General features: G+C 41.8%; 1 protein-coding gene across 1 annotated transcript in view; it reads right to left on the reverse strand.

Moving 5' to 3' along the window:
• The window catches only part of AK9 (adenylate kinase 9), a 137,262-nt gene that overhangs the window by 49,501 nt on the left and 76,462 nt on the right, over positions 1–11,299 (reverse strand). Inside the window, exons 19-21 of the mRNA XM_023512441.1 lie at positions 8,552–8,641; positions 1,954–2,154; positions 1,225–1,346 (exon numbers count right to left, since the gene is read on the reverse strand). Of these exons, the coding sequence (XP_023368209.1) occupies positions 1,225–1,346; positions 1,954–2,154; positions 8,552–8,641 (413 nt within the window). The remainder of the gene's footprint in view (positions 1–1,224; positions 1,347–1,953; positions 2,155–8,551; positions 8,642–11,299) is intronic.

Below are 11,299 nucleotides of genomic sequence, written 5' to 3' on the forward strand. Positions count from 1 at the left end.
AAAAAAAAAAAAAAGAAAAGAGATCTGCACTCCCGTGTTTATTGCAGCACTGTTTACAATAGCTAAGATACAGGATCAAGTGCCCATCAATGGATAAATGCATAAGGAAACTGCGGTACAGATACACCATGGAATATTATAGAACCACAGAATATGAAATTGTGCTGTTTGCAACACCATGGATGGAATTGGAAAACATCATGTTAAGTGAAAGAAGCCAAGCATGGAGAGACACATCTCACATGTCCTCACTCACTTTAATATTTGTGAGAACAAATATTAAAAACAATTGATCTCTTGGAGGCAGAGAGTAGGATGATGTTTACCAGAGGCTGGAAAGGGTAGAGAGGAGCAGGGGATCAAGTGGGGATAGCAAAAACTATAGTTACTTAGATAAAATGAATAATATTTGATAGCACAACAAAGTGACTATAATCAACAATAAGTTAGAGTATATATATATTTTTTTAGACAGCATCTCGCTTTGTCACCCTCAGTAGAGTACCATGTGTCATAGTCACAGCAACCTCAAACTCTTGGGCTCAAGCGATCTTCTTGCCTCAGCCTCCCAACTATTGGTGGGACTGCAGGTGCCTACCACAACACCTGGCCATTTTTAGGAACAGGGTTTCACTCTGGCTCAGGCTGGTCTCAATTCCTGAGGTCAGGCAATCCACTAACCCAAAGAGATGATAAATGCCTGAGATGTTGGATACCCCAACTACCCTGATTTGATTAATTCACATTTATGGCTTTATCAAAATGTCATATGTGCCCTATAAATATATATAACTATTTTATACCCATAATAACTTAAAACAAACTCTGATGCCAAGGGAGTAGATTGGTGCCTGAATGCGGGTTGTTTCTGCCTGAGTATACTGCATGATAATATCACACAAGCAGCTGCTCACGATGCCATTGCCGTGTTTTACCTAAAATACCCACCTCTGTTACATTTATAAAAATTTACATCTTTAAAACCTATACATCTTTTCTCTTATGTCTTTTAATGAGTTTTTTCCCCCATGCTAAGTGGCCCTGGCATTTCAGGGAGCCAAGTGAAACTGGGCAGGGAGAGAAAGTGTGCTAGAAAATGTTTATTTATAGAATCAAGACTGTTTCTTTGTTAACTTGGGGTCCAAAAGTGATAGTTACCACTTAATAGTGGTACATGTTCATTGACTTGCCAAATGAGTATAAGGGGTAGTAAAAGAACCATGCCTCTTCCTCTTCCTCTTCCTCTTCCTCCAGCTCCTCACCGACCTCCGTTTCAGCCTGATAGTCATCCGCTTCTTCCTCATAGTCATCTGCATTTAACTCCCATGCTGTAAACTGAAAGGGTTCTGTTCAAAAAGGAGAAGAAAAGAATTATCGAGGAAAATATTTTTAGAATAAAAGGTTGTTAGCATATTACCACAATCAAAGATTAGGAAAATTATTGATTTTTATTAATCTCTTAGTGATCTCTCCAGTCAAAGATTAGGAAAATTATTGATTATTATTGATCTCTTAGTCTACGGATGTATGCAGATAGGCCTTTACAAATTCCTCATGGGACAACTGTCCAGTATGGCCAGTGCTATTTGTGCCCCATGGCTATTGTGATTGGCCAGAGTCTGTGCTGTGATGGTTGCTAAGAGTTTTCTCATCATCCTTGGGTATGTTGAGCATTTACTTCATAAAGCATCAAGAAAATCTTTAAAGTTTCAAAATACATACATATATATATATATATTCTTTTAGAGACAGAGTCTCACTTTGTCACCCTCGGTAAAGTGCCGTGGCATCATAGCTCACAGCAACCTCCAGCTCTTGGGCTTAGGTGATTCTCTTGCCTCAGCCTCCCAAGTAGCTGGGACTACAGGTGTCTACCACAATACCTGGCTATTCAAAATATTTTTAATACTGTGCTTTGCTCTTGATAATAAATGTTATGATCACAGCTCTTACTTTCCATAGTCTCAACTACTTTTTCAAGTAGTTCCTCCGGAGTCTTGTTGGAAATTTCCAAGTTTAAAATTTGAATGACAGAGTCATGAAGGAATGATTCCAGAATTTTCCATGTCAAGAGGAAATTCTGAACCTTCTCTTTAAAGGGGTCCATTTCAAGAACATCAGGATAAGAATCTTCTGGAAACTCAGGTAGTACAACTTTTGAGTGAAAGACAAAGGATACAAAAAAAGAATCTTTCAATATCATATGTTTGCTATGTTGCCAAAATAATTTATGCTTTATACTATTTTTAAAACATTTGAAAGAAATATAATTCTAAGCAACAATAACAATTCACAAATTCATATTTTAATTACGCTTTGCTCTTATATTGGCTGTAGATAAATTATTACCTATTGCTAAAACACAAATTATTTGGATAATGTATATGAGTTTCATACGGAAACTTTTAATTGTTAACAAAAGGTATAAAAGAAAATTTGATGAAAATCAGTGGCATAATCTGGTTAGATACAGTTTTTAAATTTAAATTTAAAAATATGAAGGGGGTACAAATGTTTTAGGTTGTAGAGGACGCCAAGAGCCAGACGACCTCTGAGCAAGATGATTTACAGCTGGGGGTTGGACTCTCAGGCAATTTGGAGAAAGAGCCCCAGCCTTCAGCACACAGTCATTGTTAATTACTCCCCTCACCTGTATTGTTCTGTCTCAATAAAAGGCTAGTGCGGAGGTTGCTCAGGGCTACCCTGCAAAGAAGGGCTAGCCTGCCTCCTACAAGCTTATACTTCTAATCTGCGTCAAGCCTGGTTCTTTCCTGCGGTGATTGAGACCAGGGCCACGGGGGCCCAACGGGCTTCGACATTAGGTTACATAGATTGTTTTTGTAATGCTTGAGACATGGCAATAGGAGTGCCCATCACCCAAATGATGTTCACAGTACACATGAGGGTTGTTTTTTCCCTCTCTCTTCCTCCCCCTGCCTCACTGGTTGCTTTTCACTGAATTTTACTTCCCTCTATGCACATATGTGCTCATCAGTTAGTTCAAGGTTAGTGAGTACATGTGGTTTTGAATTTCCTGAGACCTGATCAATCTTGGAGAATGGTCCATGTGCTACTGAGAAGAGTGTGTATTCTGTAGTTTTGGAGTAGAAGGTTATGTAAATGTTTGTCTGTTTGATTTAGAGTTTAGTTTGGTTTAGGTGTATTATTTATTTATTTTTTGCTTTGATGATGTTTTGAGCTCCGATAGTGAAGTGCTTAGGTGCCCTGCAATTATGACAGTATATTTCTTTCTTTGCTTAGCTCTGTAAGATCTGCTTAACATATCTGGGAGCTCCTGTGTTGGGTGCATATATACGTCTAGGATTGTTATGTCTTCTTGTTGGATAGCCCCCTTTACCATTATATAATGACCTTTTGGTCTTTCTTTACTTTTGTTGGCTTAACCATTTCCAATCCGATTTTTCTGCCACCCACATATTCCCCAGCTTTTATTTATTTGGGGTGGGAAAGAGGTTTGTGGCTTACTTGTAATTATCCTACAGTTTTAAAAGAGAAAACATAAATAGGAACTCACCGATGATTTCATTATCTATTTTAGGTTACATAAAATAAAGTGTTTTTATTTTTGTTTATAATTTTTTTCAAGTGTGATGCTTCTTGAAGCAATCTCCAGGATGACGTCCAGGCGTCTTCTTGCGTGTCTCATAGGAGAAAATAGTTTCTCTTCTTCCTCCTTTCTCATTTCTTCTGCTGCAAACCATACACTCCTTTGATTTTTTTTCATTTTTTATTATAAAATGCATCTTCTCGTTTATCCTTTCCTCTGTGTTGGAAGACGATGATCTTCTACTTTCTTGAATTTCTGTTCCTCATATCGCTCATCACTCATTGAGTGATGAGATTCCTCCTGTAAGAAAATTGTGTCTGCACTTTTTCTGCACTCTTGTCCTTATCTAAAGACTAAAGGATGTAGCTGTCCACAACTGCAATTTCCATCAGCCAGAAGAATAATTTTTCCACCATTTGTAGGCCCTCCTTATAAATCTGTAACATCCACAGTACTGATCGGCTCTGTCTACTATTCCCATAAACTTTGTGTATTCTAAAATAACTATTGGCTTTTCACATGGAATAGGCTGTTTCTTTGATGTTGATTACTGTGTTTGAAGGCCAAAGAATGTAATCAGCATCGTCACTAACCTTGTCATGGAATGAGAGGAAAAAAAAGTTTCAGATGTCTTCTGACATCAAAGTGGAACAGGAAAATCATTAGGCTGGATGAGGTCTGATACAGGATTGGAAAAGGTTAAAGTCAATTTTATCTGACATGAGAAGAGCTATACCTGCTCTCTTTTGATTTCCATTTGCAAGGAATATTTCTCTTTCATCCTTTCATACTGAATCTGTGTGCATCCTTGAGGTTTAGATGTGTTTCCTGGAGACAGCAGATAACTGGGTTGTGTTTGTTCATCCATCCAGCCAGGCTATGTCTTTTAAAAGGAGCATTCAGTTGGTTTGCATTGATGGATAGCATTGACATGTGGGATATCAGTCTATTCATTGGGTAGTCTATTGGGGAGTCCCTTATTGTTTTGATTTACCTTATGTTCTCTTGCTTTATAGGAGTTGTTAGTTTGGTTTTTTTTTTTTGGTGAATTTACACTGGTGGGTGTGTTGTGCTGATTTGTGTATAGTGCTGTACTGAGCATTTTATGCAGGGCAGGTCTGGACATAACAAATTTCCTCTGTGTTTGCTTGTTTGGAAAGGACTTAATTTCTCCATCTATTGTGAAACTTAGTTTTGCAGGATATAAAATCCTAGGCAGACAGTTGTTTGGTTTAAATTAATTGAAGATGGCGCTCCAGGCCCTTTTGGAGTCCCTTCTATAGTTAGCTTGGAGGGTTTTCCTTTGCACGCTTTCATCTTGCTGCTTGAAGAACTTTTCCTTCACGTTGACTTTGGGCAGGTTGATTACTATGTGTCTCAGAAATGACCTCTTTGTTGTGAATCTTCCCAGTGTTTGATGTCCATGCTGTATCACTATGTCTGAATTTATGGCAATGCCCGGGATGTTTTCCTCAATAATTTCTTCAAATGCGTTTTCCAGGCTTTTAGTTCTTTCTTCTTCAACCTCAGGGATACTTATAATTCAAATGTTAGTTCACTTCACACAGTGCCATGTCTCTCTCAGTGATTCCTTGGAGTTTTTCATCCTCTTCTCTGCCTCTTTGAATGATTGAGTTATCTTGAGAACCTTGCCTTCAAGTTCTGAGATTCTTTCTTCTCCTTAAACTGTTTTTAAAGCTTTCAACTACATTTTGAAGTTTCCTAAATGATTCCTTTATTTCTTTAAGTTTATTATATCCCTTCTTATGGTGTCTAGCTCTCTAGTGACATTTTTATTTCTTTCATTGATTTCCTAAAATACTTTTTAACTTCTTTTTTATTGGTTTTCAACTTCCTCTTCAATTCCAATCATTTTATTTGCCATCCATATGCTGAATTCCTTTTCTGTCATTTTGGCAATTTCCTTGTGGGTGTAGCTCCATTGTGTCCTCTTGGGAGTGTTCAACTATTTTATTTTTTCATGTTGAAAGCCATTATTTTGCTGGCTTCTTCTTATCTGGCTCCTCTTCTCTTAGTCCTGGATTACTAGGGATGCAGGGCATCTATTCTCCTTGTTGGGGACTTTCTCGCAAACCATGTCCAGGAGTGATGGCTCCTTAGTGTTGGGAAGTTGTGAGTAGAATATTGGAGATTCTGCCAGCCCAGGGGTAATGGTAAGGACTCAGTAATGGGGTCTTGAGGTGGAGTTGCAGGGGCCCTTGAGTTACAGGGCTAGAAGCTCTGACTCAGACACACAAAGACCTTCAGAGCTGGGGCTTTGTGGATTTGGGGGGCAGACCCATCCATATGGGGGACTGTTCCACCAGTGTGGGGACTGCTGATGCCCGGTTACAGAGGCAAGGGTTTCTCTCAGTGGCCCAGATTCCACATAAGTAGGTCAGAACTGCTCAAAACCTAGGAATGGCTTTCAACATGAAAAAATAAGCAGTCACCTGAGGCCTCCCAAGTAGTGGCTGTGGTGTCTGAAGCTCCTCCTCTGTTCTGCTACCCCACTAGGGAGGAGGCGTGCTCAGCCCCCAGTCACAGGACTGGGTACAGGGAGTGTCTGTTCTCTCTCCTGCCTGGTGGATGATGCTACCTAAGTTTGCTTCTAGATGGCTGGGTCCTGAGCAGACCTGGCTTCACGCACCAGAGTGATCAGGATGTCATTAGTTGCAGAAGCTGTACCTGCTCTCTAGTGGAATGTCTCTGCACAGATTCTGAGCAGCTCCCTGATTGACCCAGAGGTCTACAGGGGAAGAGGAAGACCCCCTTGCAGATCAAGCTGCCTGTAACTTTTGTTTCTCTCCTAATAGACAGTGTCCTCTCATGTTGCCTCTATCCTGCTGTCTTCACCTCTTCTCAGCAGTGTGATTGTATTAGGGCCTCCAGCTTAGTCTCTGGGATGGTGAATGATACTTGCAAGAATCAGCCACACTCTGAATTGGTAGATGCTGTAATTAGCTATAGAGTTGTTTTCTCTAAAGCCAAGATGTTCTTTTGTGTCTATGGTAAGCTCTACTCCCTCAGGCACTTCAAAGCCCCAGATTTTGGGAAGTACTCTGTAGCTCCCTAGAGGTAGATTTGTTCTTTTCTTTCTCTCTTTCTTTCTTTCCCTTCCTTCCTTTCTCTTTCTTCTTTCCTTCTTTTTAGATAGAGTCTCATTTTTTCACCCTTGGTAGAGTGCCATGGTGTCATAGCTCACAGCATCCTCAAACTCTTGGGCTCAAGTGATTCTCTTGCCTTAGCCCCCTGAGTAACTGGGGGTACAGGCACCCAATGCTTGGCTATTTTTAGAGAGGGGGATCTCACTCTTGCTCAGGCTGGTCTTGAAATCTTGGACTTAGGCAATGCACCCGCCTCAGCCTCTCAGAGTGGTAGGGTTACAGGCGTGAGCCACTGCTCCTGGCCTCCCAGGAGGTTTTTTGATACCCACTACATTAGAGGTGGGTAGTAGAGTGGAGGCATAGCATGGTTGGGGAGTCTGAAGGACTTTGTGAAGGCTTGGCAGGGTTCAGCAGCTGTTTTCTGGTCTGTTTGGGGGAGCTGCTGGGAGCAAAGCCATGACTGCCTCTTCAGATTTGGAGGGCTGCTTGTGGAGAAAGGGGCGGAAGGCTTGATTGCTATGGCACCCTGGGCTGGTATCTTCCTGACTCACCCTAATCCAGCAGTGCTACTTTCTTACAGGGAGTGATGGATGCCCTCCCAGATCACACAAAGTTTCAGACTCCCAGAGTATTCTTCCATCAGTTCTGTCCATGTGGGTTCCTTTGCCATCCAAGTCCAGCTTCCAAAATAAGGGACAAGAGCCTTTGTCCTCCCAGCAACCCATTTGAGTGGGAGAGGGAGGGCATGGTATCTGGAGTGCGTGTCTGACCCTCTGGCCTGTATCTCTGCACAACACTGGTAGGCAGGGAGCTCCCAGAATGGGCACTCTAGGTCCACAGCAGGTCCTTCAGAGGAAAGGCATGGCTCCACTTGGGTTTCCACAGAGAAACCTCAGCCTGATATACATGCCAGCTGGGGTCAGGCTACTGCTGGACACTAACTACTCTCCTGGTTGCCCAATTGCAGTGGGTTGGGGAGAGCCCACAGTTCCTCAACAGCCAGAGCCCTGGCTTGTTTGTTATGGCTTTCCAGAGACTGGGCTGTTTCCTTGCCAGAAGACTGCCTTACTCCAACAGTCTGACTTTCTTTGGTGTGTGGGCTGGGAGGTGTGGGGTGGGGAGGCTGGCAGGAGGGATGGGCGCTCTCCCAGATTGCTATGTCTTGGACTCCCTATCAGATCTGTCTGCATAGGTCCCCTTTGCCCCCTGGCCCAGCTCATAAACCTCCCCCTTTCATCCCCCAGCAACCTGTTCCAGTTCAGGGACACAGGATCCAGCCAGGGTGTCTGACCCACTGGCATGCATGCCCACAAAAAACCCCAGGATCTCCCAGATCTGAGGCCCTGGGTCCCTTGAAGATCCTCAAGTGTAAAGGCGTGGGCCTTGGTCTCTGTGGAAACCAGACTACAGGGTACACCAGCTGGGGAGCGGTGGCCGAACATCAAATTCAAAACTGCTCTCCCACTCGCAGTGCTTGGGAGAGCCCAGGGGAAAGATAAAAGTCTGAATGGAAGAAAGTTGGCTTTCCAGCCTCTTGAGTCATTCTCCTTGGAGGGGAATCCTGCAGGGAATGTCCAGGAGCTGGGATCGCACAAGTTCTCCCCACTGCTCTGTGTTGCCACAGTGCTTGGGCTTGTGAGTAGAAAAGAAACTTGGTAGCCAGCTGGTGACCTTCTCTCGGGGAAGGTCAGCCATCTTGCCCCAACCCAATAGATACACCTGTAATGCAATAAGCTAAATTAATATAATGCACAGCAATTAGCAAACAACAGACAAATAAGTAGGAAACAGGTACTATGTCTAAAATAAAGGACTAGAGCCTTTGTAAGAAAACATGAAAAGCACTTTTATGCACTAACTACTTTTAGAGTCTAACCTGTGTCAGCTAATTCTTCAGTTTCCAGGCCATCTTTGGATATTTTTGGGATTTCTGTTTCAACTATAGCATCTTCAGTAGGTTCAGGTACTTATGAAAGAAATCCAGTAGTTAGTGTTTGAATTTTAAAACATTATTCCTTCATGAAAGTTTTGGTGCAAAGAAAACTTCAAGGCATACTTAAAATTTATTTACCTAGTAGAAAACACAGCTCTTGTTAGCTAACGTATGGCAAAAATACATACTAATATAAGGCAGACAATGAAGAACATTCTTAAATAAAAGGACATTGACTAGAATAATAACATGATACATATAATTCTAGCTGATAATTGTAGTTAAATATTATTCAAATTTCTGTTGATAGGGCATCAGACTGGGAGTCCCTAATATTCTTTTTAATTTTCATTAAAATACCCATGAAGATAGACCAAAAGACCAAAAAGTGGCAATGAGAGATGATGATATGGCAAAGTTTCGGCAGCGGGTGTAGGCACAGGGGAAGTGTGGAGAATCCCAACTAATTTGACTCTTGAAGGTATAGACTGAAAACTATTTTCCCTGGTGACATAGGACATGCTCACATACACATCCAGCAGAGATGGATTCAGGGAAGGCAGAACCGGTTATCTATCTTCCTACCCCATGGTCTGTTTCTAGTTCTGAGATACGAATTTGCCAAACTCATATCTCAGGTACGAATATATATGTGTGTATATATATATGAAATAATGGCTGGATACTTTCCAGACAGCCTTCATATATGTATACCTGCCCCCCCACATATACATTTTGTAATACTGCAGAAAGCATCTTCTGAGTTAACTTCTGAGTAATACTCTGGTTCTCTTTCAACAGAACTTTTTTCTTTTTTTTTTTGAAGCACAGTCTTACTCTGTTGCCTGGGCTAGAGTGCTGTGGCATTATCATAGCTCATTATTACCTCAAACTCCTGAGCTCAAGGGCTCAACAGGTCCTCCTGCATCACCGTCCTAAGTAACTAGGACTATAGGTGTGTGCTGCCATACCAGGCTAATTTTCTCACTTCTTGTAGAGACGAGGTCTGGCTTAGGCTGGATTTGAAGGCCATACTTCAGCAATCCTCCTGCCTTGGTCTTCCAGAGTGCTAGGATTGTAGGAGTGAGCCCCTACACCTGGCTAAAATCTACAATGTTTAATACTCAAGAGAGCAGAAAGTAGAAAAAGACAAGCCTAAGGCTGGCCTGGGAGTGTCATGTTTAGTTGTAAGTTGCAAAATTTAGAAAAGCATTAGAAGCCATGACAAGGAAGAAGGGCACTGAGAATATACAGATAATTCTACACTGCCTTAGTGTCTCTGGCTTAATCAAAGACTGAAGTAGGTGGGTCTGAAGAAGATCTAGCCTCAGCCTAGAAGAGCCATATGTCATAAATGCTTACCAAATGTTACCACTTGAACTATGTTGATGCACATTAACCTATATCAGATATAAGAGAGTTCCAAGCAGGAAATTTAAGTGAAAGGTGTATGTGTATGTGGGGGGTAGTGGATGGTTCTTATGAATACTCTATCTATTCTTCCTGTTGGTAAATGCCAGGGTTGGATATATTCTGCTTTACTCAAGGATAAGTCCACAATAACAACAAAATGAAACAGATGAAAAAATGTTTTAATGATGGGAAACAGGATAGAGGGTAATGATCCAAAGATTCTGATAAAGACTTTGCTTCTGAAAACAATTTCTTACATAAAACAAAGTACATTTGACAAGACATACGCCTGGAGTACTCAAAAAGCACTAGAGGCCAGACAGCCTGTGAAATAGGAACCGTGAGGCATAAAGACAAAACAAGCTATAATGAAGGCAGAAATACAAGAAGTGAGCTGAAATGAGGAAACGGTGCAAGGAAATCTAAAATGCAGTGGCAGAATTAAAGCATGAATTAGGAGAGAGGCAAAGAGGAGCTTAAAATAAACCAGCGATGTGGGGGCAAACTAGTCTCCGAAGGATATTCAGACAGAGAAAAAGTAGAAAGTGGTGAGAACTTCCAGGGAGAAGCAGATTCATGTGGCAGAGAAAACAGCAGTTATCTGACCCAAAAATATCAAGTGGTCCTGAAAGAGGAATCTGACCTGATAATGGGAGAAAACCACTTTGAGCTGGGCAAAGACTGTGGCATGAAGATGAAACGTGCTCGGCGGATTCCGGGGACAATCCCTCCCACACCAGCCAAGTTTTAACACAGGATGGTATTGAAATATATCCCATGAGCATCCTCACCAGAAAAAAAAGAATAAAAGAACACAAACGAGGCGATATCCGATTTTTGCTTGTGTAGAAGGAAGGAATGTCAACAGGCAGAATTAGGAGAAGAAAAAGTTCTGACGATAATTCAACAGCATCTAAGTGTTTTTTTCAGGTATGAAAGCAATGGATACGCAGGAAATCACAAAATATGCCACCCGGGATGATTCAAAAATGACTCAAAGATGTAGAATAGAGAGATGACTAAGAAATGGATCAAAATTAAATCTCAAGAATGAAGAAATGAGAAATCCCAGTAGGATCATCAAGAATCCTAATATTGGCTCGGCGCCTGTGGCTCAAGCGGCTAAGGCGCCAGCTACATACACCTAAGGTGGCGGGTTCGAATCCCCAGCCCGGGCCCGCCAAACAATGATGGCTGCAACCAAAAAATGGCCAGGCGTTGTGGCGGGCGCCTGTAGTCCCAGCTACTTGGGAGGCGGAGGCAGGAGACTCGCTTGAG

Source organism: Otolemur garnettii, unplaced genomic scaffold, assembly GCF_000181295.1.
Source record: "Otolemur garnettii isolate 467f Iridium unplaced genomic scaffold, OtoGar3 scaffold00002, whole genome shotgun sequence".
NCBI lineage: Eukaryota > Metazoa > Chordata > Mammalia > Primates > Galagidae > Otolemur > Otolemur garnettii.